The 22,395-nt window shown below is 38.4% G+C and overlaps 1 protein-coding gene across 1 annotated transcript; it reads right to left on the bottom strand.

Moving 5' to 3' along the window:
- Positions 1-2,341: 2,341 nt before the first annotated feature.
- LOC129258789 (peroxiredoxin-4-like) lies at positions 2,342-20,595 on the bottom strand. The gene is made up of 6 exons (XM_054897025.2): positions 20,375-20,595; positions 14,701-14,818; positions 12,373-12,489; positions 10,664-10,786; positions 7,948-8,113; positions 2,342-3,505 (listed from the first exon to the last, which is right to left on the bottom strand). The coding sequence occupies exons 1-6, from the start codon at positions 20,517-20,519 to the stop codon at positions 3,443-3,445; spliced, it is 732 nt and encodes a 243-aa protein (XP_054753000.1). The 5' UTR covers positions 20,520-20,595; the 3' UTR covers positions 2,342-3,442.
- Positions 20,596-22,395: the final 1,800 nt, after the last annotated feature.

Consider the following 22,395-nt stretch of genomic DNA (forward strand, 5'->3'; position numbering starts at 1 on the left):
TCTGGCCCTGTGGTCTGTTTCATAAAGAGTTACAACTATGATAAATTTTTCATTATAACAGGCTCACTGGCCAATCACTATCAAAGTTTCCATGGTAGTTACCATATTTCAAGTCTGTATTCTAATTAACTTTTGCTGGGGTGGACTTGCCCTTCAATAGAGTAGCAAAGTGTGACGTCAGTTGCCATGGTATCATGGCAGGCTGGTTCTAAACAGAGTCGCAGCTGACGATCATCTGTAGAATAGGTTGCAAGCGATCAAATTCCGATAGCAGCCATTTTCTCCTATGAGAAACACGCTTTCATTCGGCGGGTTCATTTGTTCAGAACCAGGCCGCCATGACACCATGGCAACTGACGTCATCGCTTCGGTACTCTATAAACAGAATAAATATCGACTACAGAGCACACGTCAAGATGAAGTAAGAAAATTTTATTTCATTTTATTCTCAAGAATTCAGAGAAAATGCTGCAAAAATGACAAATTCTGACAGAAAAATTCAAAAGCAATTTAGAATTGCTTGAAGATGGTGGAGAATAGGAAATACATGAACATGCAGACTTTCAATCTATAAAGTACATGTACGTGAATTTTAGAAAAAACTTAGGCCCGCCGCACACTACATGATACGGTGCACAATCTGATTGTCAAAGATATAGTAAATTGCATTTGATATGAACATTAATCTTAGGGATCAAAGTTCTGAACAGAGGTATAAATACTCAAATCAAAATTATCCCTGTAGGAATAATAGCAAATTTAATCCCAAATTGTAATGATGTCATCGTTGCCTGCATCTTGAAGCTGATGAGGACTTAACCTGTTGTCGACTGGAACCGGACACTCTCTGTACAAAGTCTATGGAAATGACAAAATTCAGTATTCAATTGGTTAACTCTTAGTCGGATCAAGTGGTGTGCGGCGGGCTTAGCATAAATAATGTAGACTCGCTACTCTGGGCATGTACATCCTCGGTGAAACGCTGCACCTTCGATCTCATCAAACGTGGTCTAATCTCACTTTTCTGAAAAAGGTAAGCAAACAGCTAAACAAAGAAGTAAACACTACATATCACAAATAAGTTAGTCCATCGCATTCTGCAAAAATGTTTCTCAAAAGTACAATATACAAATAATGAATGTTTTTTAGTGCAATGGATCATTTCATCTTTCACTGAATGAAGTATTCTGTCCATTGCACGAATGAAAAAAACATTCATTATTTGGTTTATATGACACCTAAAAAATTATTTCTTTTTTTTCATATGATATTCATGAATTTCGATGCAAAACATGCTCATGCAGTGCGAGTTCGGTCTGTTGATTGTTACGTCATTACAACATGCGCACTGCTGATGCATGAGCTGCAGTCTTGGTGCGCGAGTGCAATGGACAAAATCGTATGGATCCAAAATTGCACGGTTGATGACGTCATTGCAAAATGGGCTGAATGAACGATATCAAACAACCAATCAAATCACAAGGATCTATATAGGTGTCATATAATAAGTAATGCTACAGTCACATTTCCCCTAAACGAGTCGAAAACGTCTGTTTTATTCATTTTAATTCAAACCACCTATATGTAGCTGGTGCAAAAAAATGTTAAAACGGCCGTTTTCGACTTGCCGTACAGCCCCCGTAGGGGAAATGTGACTGAGGTATTATTAACTCCTCAAATGCAAGAATCGCAAATGTAATATCAAATCTACGAGAGAAAAAAAAACTTGTTGGGAATTATGATGAATTCTATATCCTAGCTAAATCTTCCAAAGAGGTAGAAGTGATTAAACTAATTTATACACAACATAAGGTTCAACATTACACAAGATGTATTATGTACTGACCGCACAGCAACGTTGTTAGTGCTAACAATGCGCTAACAGAGGCCCTGTTACAACCGGTAATGTGGCAGTGATGCCTAATGTTACAACAATGCATTACTTACATGTACACATTGAAATAAATGTTTTGACTTCACAAACCGAAAGATGTGACTGGGCTTACTGTTAGGCCAACAACGTTTCTGTGCGCCAACACCGATAATTAGCAAAAATGAGTTCGAAGTAAACCTTTCTGAAACAGTCACCAAAAGAAAAGAAAGGGGAAAAAAGTTAGACAGAATAACATCTCTGACAAACCCAATCACTTATAAATGGGCAAACAACTTAGCACTTCCTGCATTCGATTGTGATTATAGTGACGGGATGTAGGGCTAGAGAGTAAGAGTTCCCCAATCCCCCCCCCCAAAAAAAAAAAAAAATTAAATAAATAAATAAAATGAATAAATAGATAAATTAATAAATTAAAAAAAAATAATAATGAATAATTTTTTTTTTATTGGTGATCATCTTTGTACTGTATTTTTCAACAAACTATTCTTCACCAAAACACATTGGGCTAATTATCGCTACTTATCATACATACCCCATCATTAAGGATAATCAGATGATTTCCTCGCAAATTTAAAAATGGGAATTGTAGAGGAACTCTGCCCCCAATCCCCTATTTAGTCTCAATATGCTAATTAATGATGTTTATAATGACAATGGCTTATTAAACTGTTCAATTAAAAAAAATACCTTTAAGTCAGCCATGATATATAGTTTTGAAGCGATGGGGAGGGAGCAAAAAAAAGGGTAAAAAGGAGATATTTTCTTCCGATAAGGATTTTCTGCAGCTAAATTGATCAATCAATTGTAAAGATGCAACAGATATTTGGTAATTGATCGCAAATATTTCCTTGCACCCTTCCCCCCGCCCCTAGAGACCATTTGCAGAGATTTCTGCAGGATGTCAAATCAGTCAATGCACTTTCCCTACCAATTCAATTTCTTCATAAAGAAAACAATGGGTAATTAGGGGAGACACTTCGAAATCCTATTTACTACTGAAGAATCCAATTTTTGTGAAGAGATTGTACGGCAAATTCCCCCAAGTCTGCGCAGTCCCCCTTGTCTGCGCACACGCGTATCTGCGTGATTCTAGTAAAAGAAGATACGCAACGAGCACAAACTTTACACATGCAATTTTTAGACAGGTATTCATTAAAAAATCCGACTCAAAATGGTGGAAAAATAATGAATTTAGGGCATTTCATGTGACGGCCTCAAAATGCAGCCTTTCTCATCAACATCCCCGAATCGTGTGCAAAGTGAATGAGTGCGCAGACATGGGGTACCTTTTTTTTTTAATCTGAAAATGACTGCCCGAGGTTTTTTCAAGAAAATCCTATATTTTCTTTCATTTTTTAATGAGAAATTTGGTACACTTACTCTTAATAATATAAGGAACATTATTAACTAAAATTTTTTGTGTAATTAGAAGAAATTCATGTTAAATCTTAACTCAAATTGCTAGGTGCGCAGACTTGGGGCCCACCATCATACAAAGGAAATCTGAGAAAATTTGTTGGATTGTTGACAAGACGACGAGATAAAGGACTATGAACCTCCATTTGGTTGCTTGGCAAAGTATTTCAGTTTATCAGCTGGGTTGGGAATAATCTGAAAGAGATAACATTAAAAAATATATTCAAAAGCCATGTATGAATTGGTTGGCTTATAATTAGCAAAATATTGTTTGTTTTTGAAAAACCTTAGATTTAGAGAACACACATAAAAGGATGACCCTTCTTCGTACAAGATACCAGAAACATGAAATTTGATAAATATTTAGAGCAGTAATGACCAAATTTACAGAGGTGTTTTGATGAAGAAGGAGGTGAAGAGGAAGGTGAAAATGATAAAAGGAGAAGAAAAAACAAAGGATGAGAAGATAATTAGAAGATGGGAGAAGGGGAAAGAAAATAGTAATTCGCTTTTATATAGCGCTTAACCCCAATTCTCCCAGGGGGGGGGCCATAATGGCCCCCCTCGACAATTTTCGCGATATATCTGCTGCACAAAATTTTTGGACCTCGCCGCTCACTGACTTTTTACTTTCAAGTCTCGCGCAAATTTTGAGACCAAATTTGTGACGCCCGGGTACGCGGTTACGACATTACGCAACATTATGTAAGTGCCCAAAATTGCTCATAAACGTGATTTCATGTACAAATCCAATGAAAATTGTGTATTTAGCCAAAATTCATAAATGTATCATTATTTCTACTTTTACTGATTAAACTTAATTAATTTTGCCTTGTTTATGACCAGAATTAAGTCTGGAACTATTTCCATCGAAAAAACAATAAATAAACAAAAAGTAAACAAGTGGAACGCCTCTGGCAGTCTCGCCTGCATTACGCAATTTAATATAGCAGCAGTGCTAACTTTGAAAACTACTATAAAATAATCATTCACAAAAACATCATTCATATAATGACATAATACCACGTTCATTGACCATAAATGACATTTGAACGGAGACTTAAGACTGTCAACTACACCCATGTCCACATTTCATTCACTCTATCCATAAACTTTCAAAGTTATGATGGCACTTCAACAATTACCCCAACATGGCCTAAGTTTATTGACCTTAACTGACCTTTGACTTGGTTTTGTGACCTGAAACTCACAGGGGATGATCAGTGATGCTTGATTACTCTTATATCCCAAGTTTTATGAACTAGATCCATAAACTTTCAGAGTTAGGATGGTAATTCAACAAATACCCCCAACACGGCCAAAGTTCATTGACCTTTAATGACCTTTGACCATGGTCATGTGACATGAAACTCGTACAGGATGTTCAGTAAATACTTGATTACTCTTATGTCCAAGTTTTATGAACTAGATCCATAAACTTTCAGAGTTAGGATGGTAATTTAACAAATACCCCCAACACGGCCAAAGTTCATTGACCCTAAATGACCTTTGACCTTGGTCACGTGACCTGAAACTCGAGTAGGATGCTCACTAATACTTGATTAACCTTATGCACAAGTTTCATGAACTAGGTCCATATACTTTCTAAGTTATGATGTCATTTCATAGATTTTGAAAATAATTTTCCCAACATGATCTAAGTTCATTGACCCTAAATGATCTTTGACCTTGGTCATGTGACCTGAAACTCAGGCAGGATGTTCAGTAATACTTGATTAACTTTATGTCCAAGTTTCATGAACTAGGTCCATATACTTTCTAAGTTATGATGTAATTTCAAAAACTTAACCTTGGGTTAAGATTTGATGTTGACGCCGCCGCCGTCGGAAAAGCGGCGCCTATAGTCTCGCTCTGCTATGCATGCGAGACAAAAAACAGAGAAATACATAAGAAATAAAAAAAACAATAAAATACATAAGAAATCGGTCTTGGTATCAGAATTTTTTTCATTCACAATTGTTAGGAATGCTATAAAGAATATTTTCACCAAAAAATACCATTCTAGGAGCTTTAGTGAATCAGAGCAAAAAGTATGATTTCATGAATAAATTAGCATAACTAATTCATATAAAATAAAAATATATGAATTCAGTGAAATTTACCAAAGCAACTGCGTAGATTACGTCATTCTCTACCATCATGCAAATTTTCGTTGTGATCGCGCAATCCGCGGATGAGATCTTAAGGGGAGGGGGGCCATAATGGCCCCCCCCCCCCCCCCCCCGGGAATGACAAGAATCAAAATACCCCGGGAGATTCAGGGTTAATACATTGGAACAACTTCCCTAAGCTTGTTAATTTCAGATTTATTATCATTATGCCCGCATACAATGTATGCACTTTCTCCGCTCCCTGGGGAGCATTCCAACAAGAGCTCCAAGACTCAATTGCTAGGCATACGACATAGGATTTCACATCCTATGAGGTACCCATTTAACACCTGGGTGGCGAGTGGCAAAGTGTGGATTGATGCCTTGCAAAAGGACGCTAGGCCATGGTGGGATTCGAACACACGACCCTCTGATTACGGTAAATTGCCAATTCGTCTATTGCCAACCCGTCAACTAATCACATGGTCTACTTTCAATAAGTCTAATGCCATTACGTCCATTAACATTTTGTCTAATAACCATTTGGGTCCAATCATCACTTCATCTAATTACCAGTTCGTCTATGACCATTATTTCGTCTCGTAACCAGTTGGTCTAATATCCATTTTATTTTCATTCATATCGCCCATTAAACACTTAGTCCAATTAGACCAAACGGTATATGAACTAAATGGCTATTGGACCAACTGTTTATTAGACGAAATGATGAGTAAATTAGAAAGTCAAAAAGGGGCCTAAGCTTTCGATCCTAGCAGAATCTTCGTCGGAGGCAAATGATGAGTAGACGAAACAGCAATTAAATCATGTGGATACCGGAGGAACTGACGGTAGACCAAATGATAGAAGACGAGTTGGTAATGGACCAATTGAAAATCAACCCTGGTTACAAGGCGAGAGTCAGATCCGCTACACCATGACGCTTCCACCATGAGAAGGGGGAGGAAGGAGTAGACAGAATGATGGGAGAGGAGAAGAGGGAAAGAAAGATGAGAATAAGGAAAGAGAAAGAGGAGAAGGAATAACAAAGGATGGGGCATTAGGGAGAGAAGAGGAGGAAAGAGATAAATCAAGTGGAACACCTCTGGCAGTCTCTCCTGCATTACACGATTCGATATACATGTAGCAGCAGTGCTGACTTTGAATATTCACAAAAAAAACATTCATATGATAATAAAATACCATGTCCATTGACCCAAAATGACCTTTGACCATGATCATGTGATCTATTAGATATGTGCAAAACAATCATTTATACTTGATTACCCTTATGTCTATGTTTCATGAACATGATCCATAAACTTTCTAAGTTATGATGCCAATTCAACAAATACCCCAACATGACCAAAGTCCACTAACCCTAAATGACCTTTGACCTTGGTCATGTGACCTAAAACTCACACAGGATGTTCAGTGATACTTGATGTTTTATGAACTAGATTCATAAACTTTCAAAGTTACGATGGTAACTCAACAAATACCACTTACATGCCCAAAGTTCACATGACCTTTGACCTTGGTCATGTGACCTGAAACTCCGGCAAGATGTTCACTAATACTTCATTACCCTTATGTGTAAGTTTCATGAACTAGATCCATAGACTTTCTGAGTTATGATGACATTTCAGAAACTTAACCTTAGGTCAAGATTTTGATATTGATTCCCCCAACATGGTCCAAGTTCATTGATACTAAATGACCTTTGATTTTGGTCATGTGGCCTGAAACCCAGGCAGGATTTTCAGTAATACTTGATAATGATTACCCTTATGTCCAAGTTTCATGAACTAGGTCCATATACTTTCTAAGTTATGATGTCATTTCGCCGCCGCCACCGGAAAAGCGGCTCCTATAGTCACGCTCTGCTATGCAGGCGAGACAAAAATGAGATAGGTAGAGGATGGGACATTAGGGAGACAAGAGGAGGAAAAAGATGGGAAATTGGAGATAGAAAACAAGGGAAAATGAGAACAGTAGATAGGAGAAGAAAAAAGATGGGAGAAATGGAGACTAAAAAAAAAAGATGAGAAAAGGAGAGGAGGAAGGAAAGGGAGAACGGGGAATGGCAGGCAAGGAAAGGAGAAGATGATGAAAACAAGAGTGTCGCTGGGGCGAGCACATAATACGTCCGCCTGTAAAGCGTAAAAGGAGTTATTGGTCAATAAAGAAAAGTAGGTGACAACTTGACCTTTGACCTTTTGACCTCAAAACCAATAGAATACCTCTGATCCATGCTAGTATTATACACACCAAATTATATGAGCCTAGGTTAAGTTAAACTAAAGTTATCACGATTACAAGGACTTCAGAAGGGTAAGAAGAAAACGCGTCATTGTGACCACCTTGACCTTTTGAACTCAAAATCAATAGGCTCTATCGTTTTTACAAGGAAAAGTTAATGAACAGACGGACGGACACCGAGCGTGATACCAAAATACATCCTGTCTAGGGCGGGCGTATAAAAAAAGGTAAAAAGAGGAAGGAAAATGGTGAGGAAGAAGAACCTACCGTATCGCTGCCTGGCTTCCACCCAGCTGGGCACACCTCGCCGTGTTTATCTGTATACTGGAATGCTTGAACCAATCGCAGCGTTTCATCTACTGATCGACCAACGGGGAGATCATTCATGGTGATTTGACGCAGTACACCTTTATCATCGATGATAAACAAGCCTCTGAGAAAAAATGGAAGAAAAAATTCCAATTACCATATTGCATGGCCCTGGGAAGCGGGGTTGTTTGTTTACCATAGGCAGCACCCCTAGAATTCTGGGGAGCGTTTCATCAACATTTTTGTCTGACAAGTTGTCAGACCTGACATCTTACATTGATTCTGATTGGCTGAGAGGCACTGTTACTATAGTAACTGTCGGATAAAATGGGACTCGTCGGATAAAATGTCCGACAAGTCCTTTCATGAAAGGCCCCCCTGGGGAGCGTTTCATCAACATTTTTGTCCGACAACTTGTCAGATCTGACATCTTTCCTTGATTCTGATTGGCTGAGAGGTACTGTTACTATGGTAATTGTCGGATAAAACAGAACTTGTGGGACAAAGTCCCTTCATGAAATGCTCCCCAGGTGTGTCAAGTTGGAGAAATGTATGGAAAATTACCATTTTGTGTTGAAATGCTTTTTTTTGTGCTTGTCAAAATTTTTGGGACCAAAACTACTTTCATTTTGTAGTGAAACCCTCATGTTTTTTCTGGTTTTTTTTCTTTGCTTGTCAAATTTCTTGGGACCAAAACCTTCATTTTGTAGTGATGAAAACCCTTATTTTTTTGCTTGTCGAATTTACTTCAGCACCTCCAGCAAAAGAAAATCATTCCCAGGCCTCTGCTATAGTGGTCCATATTCTGGACTTGGGTTTAAAGATAGACTGAAACTTTGAAAACCATGCTCATACCCAAACGCATGTAAGGGTAATTAATCTTTTAGGTTCAATGACATTTGTTCCAGCCACAATTGCTCCAATAGAACATCTGCACATTAAGCCCAGGATAAAATCTAACCTCCAAAACTATTAAAATCAATCCTAATCATTACCTTTACATCATTCTGTACTAAAATCTCTTTTACAATCTTAACTCTGACACTATGCACTCTCAGATATTAAGACCGGAGCAAAAAATGGATGAGCGAATGTCACAAGAGCAAATGTCGTATCACCAATTTTTATGGCCTGGTTGTTGCAGAAGAGTTAAAAGGAACTCTAAAAATCATACTCTTTTTAAATGGGAGCTTTGAAATTTTAAAGTTGAATTAAGAAGACGATTCCAAATATTGAGATATTTACATTAATAGCAACCTTACAACCCCCCAAACACTAATAGGTGATTCGACCCCCCATTTTCTTTTTTCAAAATAGTGAATTTGAACGATTTATCCCTACCCATTTTCCCTGAGTTCGCTCCTGCAATGCCCACCGAGACGGGTGTTCTTTGAGTGTGACGTCACCGGGGGGTATTCGGTCCCGGTTTTGTGTACTATGCACGTACTCCTTCATATGGAATAACTGCAGTTGAAGTTGTATCTGCGAGCCATAGAACTTGCAAAGAGGAAATGATTAAATTATTTGTGGCCGTACTATTATTCCAAATATGTGAACTCCCTCAGAATGATACCATAGACCCTAAAGGAATAATTTCAAGGTGAATAATATGAAATTTGATCGAGATCTTCTCACCAGTCGATAACGTAGCAGACGTGTTATTATGACATATTTATCCGCGTGTGACGCGGCTCTTGCAAAAAAACACAGTTGGTTGCGGAATTGCTTTGTGCCGACCGGCCGCCCGCTCCGGCGCAGCTAGCTGTCGAGCTACCGTACCGTTCTTGTTGTCTTCAACCATAGAGATGTATACTAATTACTATATATCTTTCTGTCTTCAACTCACTTCCGAATTGCGTTTGTATGTGTGACGGTGACCCCTAGCGTAATTAAATATATAAAACAACTCAGAAGGCCGAGAAAGAATACTATACGTTTGGTTCAAGATTGTTCTGTGGAATGAGCTATGAGTGGAAATGATCCAGAGGATATAAAAGTGGAGTCAAAGACAAAAGAAAAGAAGAAAAAACGCCAGGGGATCGCTGCACGGCCATGAACTAAGTCGACATACCAGACCATAACAGTACACTCAATGCCTGGGTGTTGTGTGTACTAGTATTATGCGTTCAGCGCGCGCTGAGCTAGCCGCCGGAATTACTTTCCAGCTACTCACTTGATTGAACATCGTGATAAAATAAATGAGAAATAGTGAAAATATCATTCAATAACTCACTGTTTGCTATCTTACATCATGATTGAAGAGTTCATGGTGGTTATTCATACTGTTTTTTACACAGGGAAAGTAAAGATTTGTACATATCAGTCCTATTTGTTTGATTTGAGAAAAAATTGTAAAATATCTTTCTCTCTCTGCATAGCATTTCTGTATGACATTCAGGCACCTCTTATACTAAATTCCCCCCGGTGACGTCACACTCCGAGTGACTTTTCTGTACACTCGTCTCTCGGGCTCTGACAGGTGGCTAATTTCATAGACTTTCAAAGCAAAATATCGAGAAGGCAGAGGATTATTGTGACATGCTATGTGTTTGAACAACTTATATATACTATATATTGTATGTAGAACCTATATTTATGGAAACTCACCCCCTTCTTAATTCAACTTTAACATATGCCTTAAATGTATCCTCCACTCCCCAAATCACAATCTCACCTCAGCGTATGTCCCAAATCCTCCAGAAGAACTCCATAATCTTTAGAAATCTGATGGGTAAGGTCTGACAGGATCGGTAGCTTGATGGGTCCCAGGCCCCCTTGCGTTCTCGGTGTGTTTATCCTGCAAACAAATCACCAAGATCATCAAAATCTCATATCTGCCAACCCTGACAGCTAAGAAATAGGAATAGTTACCAAGAATTTCCAGAAATAAGAACATTCTTAATATTCCTCTTTATTACATAATATAGGAACTTATGGGTTAATAATGCTATCCCCCATATAGGAATATTCCTATATATAAGGAACACTTGGCAGAATGTAATCAAGAATTTTCTTGATAGATGAATATCACAAACGGGCCTTTATTTTTGCTTTTCAGGAAAGTTTGCACCCCCCCCTTCTGTTAAATCCAGGATCCATCCCAAATACACGAAAAACAAATAGCTTTCAAGATCGAATTCCTTGTGTTGTAGTCTAGCATGCAGGCATCGTGGTCTAGTGGTTCTGACTCTTTCAATCAGAGGGTCGTGGGTTCGAATCCCAGCCATGGCATGTTTTCCTTCAGCAAGAAATTTACCCACACTGGACAGCTCGAGCGCAAGTCCTGGTAATAATAATAGGGTACCCAATAGTTTGCAAAATAGTGATGAGACATAAATGTTTGTTACTATCATTATTCAAACATTCAAGATTTTGTATAATAAAATGAGAAATGGGAAAAGTAGGGCTGCAAATCAACAAGTTTTAAATCAAAGTGTGCTATTTCTTTCAAACAATGTAGGAGAGTTCATAATAATAATTGATGTCAATTTGAGAAGTGGGGGCTGAACGCTGAGCAGTAAATCACCACTTGGTTTATTTTCCTAATTTTTTTTTCTTCGTAAAAGAATTCTTACTTCAACTCACAGGCTTCAATTTTATCATTTTTTAATGAATAAAATTGTATATGTTCAGCAAAATTAGGAGAACTTCTTCAGAATTCAGCGCAACATGAATTTTTTAAAGTGTAGTTTAGACCAAATGGGTTAAGCCAATGTATTATTTTACTAGGTAGACCAACTGCTTGTAGACCAAATGATATATTGATGAGGTGGTACATGGTGGTGATTTTTTAAAGCGATTGATTAGAAAGCATGAAAGCTTTTAGCCAGTAACCAGAGGACCAAAGACTTAAAGGGGAAGTTCACCCTGAAGAAAAGTTTGTTGTAAAAATAGCAGAAAATAGTAAAACATATTGAAGGGTTGAAGAAAATCCATTAAAGATTACGTTATTCAAATTTTAAGTTTTGCATCTGTGACGTCATAAATGAGCAGAGCTCTGCCCCATATGCTATGTAATGGTTTGTGACAAATTATTCTTGTTTTCTTTTAAGAATGGGTGTGAAATGATTTGTCTATTGATATACTGACGGTACAGTAAAAAAAAATCAATTTTGTAAGAAAATGACATTTCACTGATTTTTTTAAATCTATGATATGTAGGGATGCTTTATGACGTCCAAATCAAATAATTGAAATTCTAATAACTTGTTTATTCTTTGATGGATTTTTCTCAAACCTTCGGCAAATTTTAAAAAAAATCTGCTATTTTTACAATAAACTTTTTGTTAGGGTGAACTTCCCCTTTTTTTTTTAGTTCCTATCTGAGGGACCTGGTAGTGAGTGAATATAAACGCTATTCTGAGCAATGGAAGGGAGACTCACCATGCAAGATGGGTGAACTGAGAATCGACCGAGATAGCAACCACTTCAGTGTTGATTGCTCTGAATTCCTCAACTCTGTCACTGAAGGCGATGATTTCGGTTGGGCAAACAAAAGTACTGCAAGGAAGGTAAACAGAGCAACAAAAGCCATTTACATACTTTGTACTCATTTATTTATTTCTTAAATACATGCATTTATTTATTCATTATTAATTCTGCACTATGAACACGTTCATAAAATATACAAAATCAAATTTCAATAAAGCGACATAGATCCGGGGGGTGTTTCACAAAGATTTAAGTATGACTTAAGTCGCACTTAAATGCCGACGCGTGCACGATATGCAACGTGCAATCTTATTGATCAATACACAGTAATGGGCATCCACTTGCCATGATCTGACCAATGCAGTGATGTCTTTTATAACCCACGCAGCTAGGCATTTAAGTGCGACTCTAATGGGGAGTTGCAAGAAACTTGTGATCAATTGCAAGTCTATTTTTGGTCCCTAAATCAATCATATGTCTTGCAGTTAATTGCAAATTAGTGATTGATTGCTAAGCTGCTCCTTGAAACAAGAAGTGTAATCTGAGCCAAAGTTGATCTATCAGTTGTAAAATTGCAACAGAATATTTGCAATTTTCTTGCAACACCCCCTACGTCATATTTAAATCTTTGTGAAACACTCCCCAGATGTCATACAAATGCAATCCTTAAAGGGGAATCCAGCCTTGGCCATAAAATGTTGTGTTGGGAAGGAGAAAAATAGATTAAACAGAATGGTGAAAGTTTGAAAGAAATCGGACAAGCTATAAGAAAGTTATAGCTGCTTTGAAATTGAGATCACTAATACTATGTAGATTTCAAATTGGCAACTGGGTAAGTAAATGATGACAAGGGGCAAGGACAACTTTCCCATAGGCCATGTACTTTATTATCAGGGATTTGTGGTTTTCTCCTAAGTACCCATTCCCCTGGGGCAGTAATCTAAATATAACCCAGGTAGTATATTGTTTTATGTCCTCATGAAAGAAAAATATAATTTGAAATAAAACTTTTGGGAACAATGACATTTTATCCATAATATGTATTGGAGTACATGGAAGAGTAGTCCTTGCCTTACACCACTATGACATCCCATATGCGGCCAATTTGAAGTCTCCATGGGTATAGTGATTACCGATATTTACAACTTTTAAAAATTCATAACTTTCTTGTTGTTTGTCCAATATTGTTCAAACTTTCACCTATCAACTTGTCTGATTTTTCTTTTCCTTATAAAAACAAATTTTATTTGGGTTGGATTCCCCTTTAAAAGCAGTTTACCCAATACATATACATCATTTGGCAACCAGGGAACAGGAGATCATACTCCATCACCGCATACATTCGTAATTCCGACGCTTCGTAATTCCGAAGGTTCGGTTATTCCGAAGGTTCGTATTTCCGAAGGTTCGTAATTCCGAAGGATCGTTAATACGAAAACGAAATAAGGTTCGTAATTCTGAAGGTTCGTTAGTCCGAAATCGAATTATGGTTCGTAATTCCGGAGATTTGTTAATCCGAAAACAAAATAAGGTTCGTTACGAAATTACAAACGTTCGGAACATCGAACCTTATTTTGTTTTCGGATTAAAGCACCTTCGGAACAACGAACCTTATTTCTTTTTCGGATCAACAAACCTTCGGAACAACGAATCTTATTTTGTTTTCGGATTATCGAACCTTCGGAATAACGAACCGTCGGAATAACGCCACAAATGTTCGGATTAACGAACCCTTTTTCGTTTTCGGATTAACGAACATCGAGGTATAGGCAATTTACGTGGTTCGGAATTACGAACCTTCGGAATTAAGAACCTTCGGAATCACGAACCTTCGGAAATACGAAGTGTAACCCTCCATCACTGTTACCTGACGGACCTATTATTTCTGTCTCTTCCCCTGTCTTGATCTCTCTCTTTGACCTTGAGGTCAAAATCTCTATGAGACAAACCCTGTTTTGACACTATTTAATTCCTGAACTTAAATCATAGGGCTCACTACCACTGAAAATAAACCACAATCGATGAACATATACTAAAAATAAATGTTTATCTGTAATAAGCTAAATTTCTGTTGAATTTCACCAATTAGGCTATATCCAACCTGGTCTTTAATTTCATCATAGGCCCCTGATTGCCGCCAATGATTGCGAGTTTGCAGCAACACAAAATTGTGGTCTAAAAATTGTTGAGTATGGTTGATTAATGGTACTTACAGGTACATGTACAACAAGTTATGCCATATTCATCAATGAATTTACAAATTGTCAAATCAAGACTTACAAGTCAAGTGGGTAAAAGACCAGAACAAGGTATTTTCCAACAAAGTCTGAGAGTTTCATGGCTTTGAATTCTCCATCAACCACTGCCGTTCCTTCAAAGACTGGAGCCGGTTTAGATACTGCAGAACAAAAGAACAATGTGAAGGGTAGATTGCAATTACAGATGATAAATGAATAATTCAAATAAATATCTTCAAGTTCAAAATCAATCAAAAATATGCTTCTCATATTCCTTCAGACTATACCTAACAAGAAAACAAAAATAATCCATAATTTTTTCTGCACATTTATGGTACGCAATGCCAAACTTCTTAAAGGGGAAGTAGTTCCTGACAGAAAGTTGGTTATTATGAGCATAAAAACAAAAGGAACCTATTGGAGAAGATTTTGCAAAACTGTATCAAAGACTACAACAGGGAAGTTCTAAATGTTGATTCTATGATGTCACATGCAACTAATAATGTCATGTGATATAAATAAATTGCACAAAATTTTCAAGTGATAGATCTACATGTAAATTGTAAGTAAAAAAAAAAAATCAGTTACCACAAACCATAAGAAAATTGAAATTAATGGAATTTATGACTGCTCGCAGATTTACCCAGGGGGCTCGACCACGGCGGAGACCCTTGCCCTATGTTACTCATAGATAATATATGCCGTGTTAACTCTCTTTCTAGGCGCTAGGCCCAGTCTTTATACCTTTATACCGCATCTACTGGAAAAATACAGTTGTGTCTGCAGTCAAGTTTCCAGGTCTATCTTGTACTGTGCATTGTCTTCCTAGCTTGGATAAATTGCTATTTGTGCTTTGCTGTGCCAATGCAGTGACTACTAATCCACTTATTCTTTATGGATCTGGATCTGTACAATGCAGGACAGTTTTGGTATAGCGCATCAGGTGAGAGAGAGGACTCATGAAGATGAACAGTACCCGAGAAGATGGTCTTAAATAGCTGCCTTGAAGGATGCAAAGTTCTCTCTGGGAAGTTGCTATATAGCTACGGCAGCGAAAAAAATACACGGGAGCGCTGAGCGATTTCGCTCTCGTAAGCTTTGAAATCGCACTTGCAAACCCAAAAGAGAGAGCGATCGGGAAAAAAAATCGCTCCCGTGATCTTGTGTACAGTAACTAGCTCGGCCATACGTCCGCTGTCTTCCCTTCGTGCGTGGGTTATAACGTGCACGTAATGTACCATACACATTCACAAAGCTCAGCGCAGTGAGCGCACTAGTACGGTACGTACGGTAGATGAAAAATGGCAGCCGTGTGTTGCTGCCCTCTACGTTCAATGAGGTGGGCTTTTATCAAGGCTTTCCGATTAGAATTTTGTATCCGGCGAATCAATTGGGACCGGAGCAAGCAGCATACGCACGACAGGCCTGGCAGTAGACCAAAAGCTTCAGTCTCTGTATTTTGGTTGTTCCGCTGAACTGCGTTGGCTCACTCACCAATACATAGTCTGAAGAGCTTGGAGGCCCGTACGTACAGACAACGTATTAGCAGTAACGTTAGATCTAACATTCGGCGGAAAACCGATTTTCCGATCGTTTTTTTGTACATAAAATGTCACATTATGAAAAAGAAATCACATCCATATTAACCAAAAAATGTTTAAAATTCAGAAATATCGTACCCTAGACCGCAGATACCGCTAATTCCTTTCAAATGATGATCGAAACATCGTCATCTTCGATCCTTTCGTTGGTCAACGTAAGTTGCCATCTTTGATGACGTCATCATCCTTACAGACGTATTTACCAGTCGCTATATATCGCGATTTGTGCCGCTGCTTTGCGCTTGTAGATGTGCGTGCGTTCGGAACTTGTCGCTTGCATTGATTAGCCAGGATATCGAAAATTTAATCGGAAAGCCTTGATAAAAGCACAACTCGTTGACGGCTGCCATTTTTTCCTCTCCGGAAGAAAATTTAAAAAATAAGGAATAACCCGGGGAATAACTCATCGGTAACGTATATTTTCAATATTTTATAGAACTTACATAGTTTCAAAAGAAAGATTATAGTCTAACGAAAATAGTGGGCCTTCGTGTTCAAGATAATATAATGTCATTTAGAATCAAAATGAAATTAAAATCTGGACAAAACCCGTCCTCCGAATTGCCGACCAGATTACACATGCAGGCTCGCACTAACACACTACCGTCGGTGAATGGGGATTATAGTAAAATGTCAGAAATTGTTGAATAAATCCCCAGAAACGACGGTTATTCCTGTCTATTCATAACGAAGCGGTTCAAGGGTCAGACCTATTGTATTTGCTTTGTTGACAAACGGATCTACACAAGATCGGTCTGGTAAGAAACCTCTCATTTTTGCCATTCATAGACAGCATAGTGAAATAATTTTTATCCCTTCATACGCATGATTAGGCGTTTGAAGGTTCAAATATCAATAAAATTCACAATTATAAACTGATGTTATAAAACCCTGCAACCATCCTGCCTGTGGCGAATCTACAGGTATGACTATGGTATGCCAATGATGTACACAGCACACACTTTATAAAATCATTAAAATGTCTCTTTTGTGACCAAAATTTCCATACAGTTGCAATTTATTTTTCATTAGTAATCAGGGAATAATTTTTGTATTCACCAGAGCGCTCAAAAACTTAAATTTTGGGCATATTTTTGTGTACGCCCTCTTTTGGTGGAAAGTAATATGGTAAGAAAATTTTCATTTTTCAATCTCTATTTTTAATAAAGAAAAAATAATTTAAAGAATCGAATTTACTTAAAGTTGAATTAAGAAGACGATTCCAAATATTGAGATATTTACATTAATAGCAACCTTACCACCCCCAAACACTAAGAGGTGATTCGACCCCCCATTTTCTTTTTTCAAAATAGTGAATTTGAACGATTTATCCCTACCCATTTTCCCTGAGTTCGCTCCTGCAATGCCTACCGAGACGGGTGTTCTTTGACTGTGACGTCACGGGGGGTATTCGGTCCCGATGTAGTAAACAAGGCAGTGCCGTTTTGTGTACTATGCACGTACGCCTTCATATTTACTTTTGTGTCAAAACTTCATTTTATCGCTATTGATTTTATGTGAACGATACTGAAAGGAAGTAATAATTATTCAAAGACATATAGTCAATAATATATCCCTACATTGTTAAAACTGTTCTTCTTTGTAGCGATTTTAGACAATTTTAATGCCTTGTTTTCGTTCGGGACTGTCCGTGGCGAAACAAGTCATAATGGAATAGACTGCAGTTGAAGTTGTATCTGCGAGCCGGAGAACTTGCAAAGAGGAAATGATTAAAAGTATATTTATGGCCGTACTATTATTCCAAATATGTAAATTCCCTCAGAATGATACCATACACCCTAAAGGAATAATTTCAAGGCGAATAATATGAAATTTGATCGAGATCTTCTCACCAGTCGATAACGTAGCAGACATGTTATTATGACATATTTATCCGCGTGTGACGCGACTCTTGCAAAAAAGACAGTTGGTTGCGGAATTGCTTTGTGCCGACCAGCCGCCCGCTCCGGCTCAGCTAGCTGTCGAGCTACCGTACCGCATACCTTTCTTGCTGTCTTCAACTCACTTGCTAATTCCGTTTGTATATGTGACAATGACCTCTCGCGTAATTAAATATAGAAAACAACTCGGAAGGCCGAGAAGAATAGTACGTTTGATTCAAGATTGTTCTGTGGAATGAGGTATGAGTGGAAATGATCCAGAGGATATAAAAATGGAGTCAAAGACACAAGGAAAGAAGAAAAAGATGCCAGGGGATCGCTGCATGGTCATGAACTGCGGGTCGACATACCGGTACCAGACCATTACAGTACACTCAATGCCTGGGTGTTGTGTGTATTGTATAGGCGTGCAGCGAGCGCAGAGCTGAGCTAGCCGCCGGAATTACTCTCCAGCTACTCACTTGATGGAACATCGTGATAAAATAAATGAGAAATAGTGAAAATATCATTCAATAACTCACTGTTTGCAATCTTACATCATGATTTAAGAGTTCATGATAGTTATTCATACTGTTTTTTATACAGGGAAAGTAAAGATTTGTACATATGATTCCTATTTGTTTGATTTGAGTTGCTTTGAAAAAAAATTGTAAAATCATCTTTCTCTCTGCATAGCATTTCTGTATTACATCCAGACACCTCTTATACTAAATTCCCCCCAGTGACGTCACGCTCAGAGTGATTTTTCTGTACACTCTTCTCTCAGGCTCTGACAGGTGGCTAATTTCATAGACTTTCAAAGCAAAATATCGAGAAGGCAGAGGATTTTTGTGACATGCTATCTGTTTGAACAACTGATAAATATTATATATTGTGTGTGGAACCCATATTTATGGAAACTCACCCCCTTCTTAATTCAACTTTAAGAGCCAAGTTAGGCTATATGATAAATAGCTGTAATGGAAACAGACAGTGTAAAAAAATCAAGCATTTGTCCCAAAGAAAAAGAGAAAATAAGCCAAACATTGCTACCCTTATTTTGCAACACATGGAGATGTAACTGAGAACAAGGTTATATCATAACCTTGTTCTTTGAATGAGTGCTGTAAATATGGATTTCCTAGGGAAATCCATCCGGGTGTGGAGGTCTCGCTTATGGGAGGCGGTTCAAGGCTCCATGATGAAGAAGTATATCTATAGGCCCTATGTCAAAATATTAAAAAATATCATCATGGTCATGGAGTCCTCAAGTCATAAGTTATATCAGTATATCATAACCTGTTCATTGAATTGAGTGGTCAAGGGCAAGGCTAAGTACCGCAGCTCAGCTCAGTACCACCGGCACCGTGTGGAAAAATGTTCATATGCTAATTATTGCTTAGACCAAAAGCTTCGGTCTCAGTTATGTTGGTTGTTCAGCTGAACTCCGTTGGCTTCACTCACCAAATACAGATTACAGAGACCGAAGTTCTACTTCTAGCGCGATCTGTACAGGGGACTCAATGGCCATATGTTTATGTGTATTAAGTTTGGATAAAACAGGGAAGTGAAGTTGCGCGACAGCCGAGGTAAGTCACTGTTTTTGTTCCTTTTAACTTGATTTTCCCCGTTTTTTGGCAATTAATGCCAAGAGGGAATATTAATTTGCATTTCAGTTGCGTTAATTTTCAAAAGTTTGATTCATTAAAGACGAAAATTGAAGAGCCCCGACGGGGGGATTTTGCATTGTAAGTCCCCTAATGGTGGCTGCACGATAGCGAGCCGTCTGTGTATGAGTAGCCTGGAGGCGTCTGGGGAGTGAAAGACTTCACTCCCCAGACGCCTCCAGGCTATGTATGAGGAGAAATTTAAAAAACAAAAAAATGTTTAAAAACTCCTTGAAACAGACGGCTGCCAGCTGTCTAATTATTGCTATACTTATAGGCCTAGTCTAGTCATGCTAGTATAAATATGCCACCCTTTTTGTATACCCAAGAAATGTGACCTTGTCTAAAATAAAAGATGTAGATCCAACTGGAAACTTTCGTTCCATATTGTACAACTTCGTTCGATGCGATGGTTGCCTGCGGGGCACAGCACAGCTCAGGCATCACGATTCTTGACCCTCAGCTAGAAGCTCCGGCCCCTTAATTCGGCGGGGAGCTCCCGGGCCGATAATAACAACATTGGAAAGCTTGCGCGAGCTCTTCGTCGACAGCTGGAAAAGAAAACTTACTCTGAACTTTACTCCAATGTACTGCATGAGCCGAAGAGCGAGGGGTCTCGCCAGGATAAACATGGCCTCCTGCAAAACTGTGGCAAGCTTCTTCAGCTGCTACCATAGCAGAAATTGCAACGACTAAACTTAAAATTCTAATCATTTTGTATAGTTTGTCCAGCAAAGGCAGAGCGATCGCAGGATAATTTCACCAACAACCTAGTACCTGCACAGTACTAGCGCTCGCTCCAGCTCGCACCACTTCAGTGGCTCGCACGCCCAATTAGGATATCGCAATATGGCAAGCCAATTTAGCCCAGTAAACAAGCTAGAAATAGTCTGTGATTGTAACAGATTGTTGAATATTGTCTCACATATTTATGCTGACAAAAACTTAATTTATCAAGAAGAGATAAAGATTTAAATATGTGTGTATAATTTTTCTAAATTCAGATTCTACTTCAAATTTTCAGAAATACAGTTTGGCGCTCCATATTTAAATGATCGCAGTTTCAAGCATAGCATTCCGCTAAGGCTAGATTTTACGCTCGTTTTCTCGTGAAAACCGACCATGAATCCACGTGTCATCATGCTGCTGCGCTGCAGCTCGCTCTGCTCGATGGGAGGGGTCCAGATCACTGGCGGATCGGGGGGGGGGCACAGTTGACTCGTGCCCCTCCCCCGTTATGAGAGGCACATTTACAATTTTTAATGTAAAAATGCCGTCAAAACACTACGTGCCCCTCCCCCTTTGAAAGTGAGGACCTTTTTTATTTATTCTATTTTATTTTTATTTTTTGCTTGTCGATGCTTTTTATGGACGAAATGTACGTACTTCATTTTTGGTTGAAAATGAAAACCTATTTTATTTCTTTTTGGACGAATTTTTCCTCTGGAAAATGTGCCCCCCCCCCCTGGAAAATCCATATCCGCCCCTATGGGTCCAGTGGTGTTTTTTCTTGTTTTTTTACCCGGAATATAATAAGGAGCGGCCAATGGGGGCCAAAAAGTGACGAAATATGCAAGATCTGTACTGCGAAATATTGACAAAACATATAGCAAAACTGAGAAATAAAAATTGGCACCCATGCATATGTAGGCCCTAAATCAAGTACTAGTATGCCTCCCAGCGCATATCCAACTAGCTCTCTTCTTTTTCCCCCTTTCGTCTCTCAAATTTCAAAGCAAAGGCAAACTATAATGATAATAATTCTAATAATATAAAAACATCACACACATGAAATAATGGTAGCCGGTCTCCAGAAAAAAAGAACAAGCACACAGGGGCGGACCAGGATTTTAAAAAAGGGGCGGGGTACGTTTTCCCTAAGAAAATTTGACAAGCAGTGGCGTACCTAGGATTTTCCAAAGGGGGGCAAATTCGTCCGCAAAAAAATTTGAGAAGCAAAAAAAAAAAGGTCTTCAACCACATAAGAAAGAACATTTCGCACCTTAAAAAATTTACAAGCAAAATAAAAAGGTCTTCAACCGCATATGAAATAACATTTTGCACCTTAAAAAAATTGACAAGCAAAAAAAAAGTCTTCAATTTCATAGGAGGGGCCACTTGTGGCTCCTCAGGGATCAGTTGTGACTCGTATAAGGGACCATCACTTCCCAAATAAAGTATTGTTATTACTAATATCATTTTTAATTCATTTTTGGGGGGGTACCATTTTCCAGGAGCGCACACCTTCCGCCCACCCCTCCTGGATCATGGAAACAAATTCAGATTGGGAGACCTCAAGTTAAGTTTGCCCATGCTTCATGGGCTGTATAATAAAAAAAAAATAACCCCCAGCATGCAATCAGAGCATAACATGGCCCAAATGTATATTCAGGTATTGCAGGGGGGGGGGGGGCGCACGTCACGTATGAATTAAGTCAGTAAAAGAAAGACTGAGAAAGGAAAAAAAGAAAGAAAGAAAGAAAAAGGAAGGGAGGAATAGGAAGGAGGGAAGGAAGGAAATTGGGGATATTTAGACTTGAAAATTGTTCCGAGCAATTTCTATATTCATGATGATGATTAATTAAAATAC

Source organism: Lytechinus pictus, chromosome 4 (assembly GCF_037042905.1).
Source record: "Lytechinus pictus isolate F3 Inbred chromosome 4, Lp3.0, whole genome shotgun sequence".
NCBI lineage: Eukaryota > Metazoa > Echinodermata > Echinoidea > Temnopleuroida > Toxopneustidae > Lytechinus > Lytechinus pictus.

Coding starts and splice junctions, on each gene's coding strand:
- LOC129258789 (XM_054897025.2), bottom strand. CDS start 20,519: ATGATTAGAATTTTAAGTTTAGTCGTTGCAATTTCTGCTATGGTAGCA. Junction 14,819..20,374: donor ACATTGGAGTAAAGTTCAGA/GTAAGTTTTCTT, acceptor TTTGTTCTGCAG/TATCTAAACCGGCTCCAGTC. Junction 12,490..14,700: donor GTCTTTTACCCACTTGACTT/GTAAGTCTTGAT, acceptor CCTTCCTTGCAG/TACTTTTGTTTGCCCAACCG.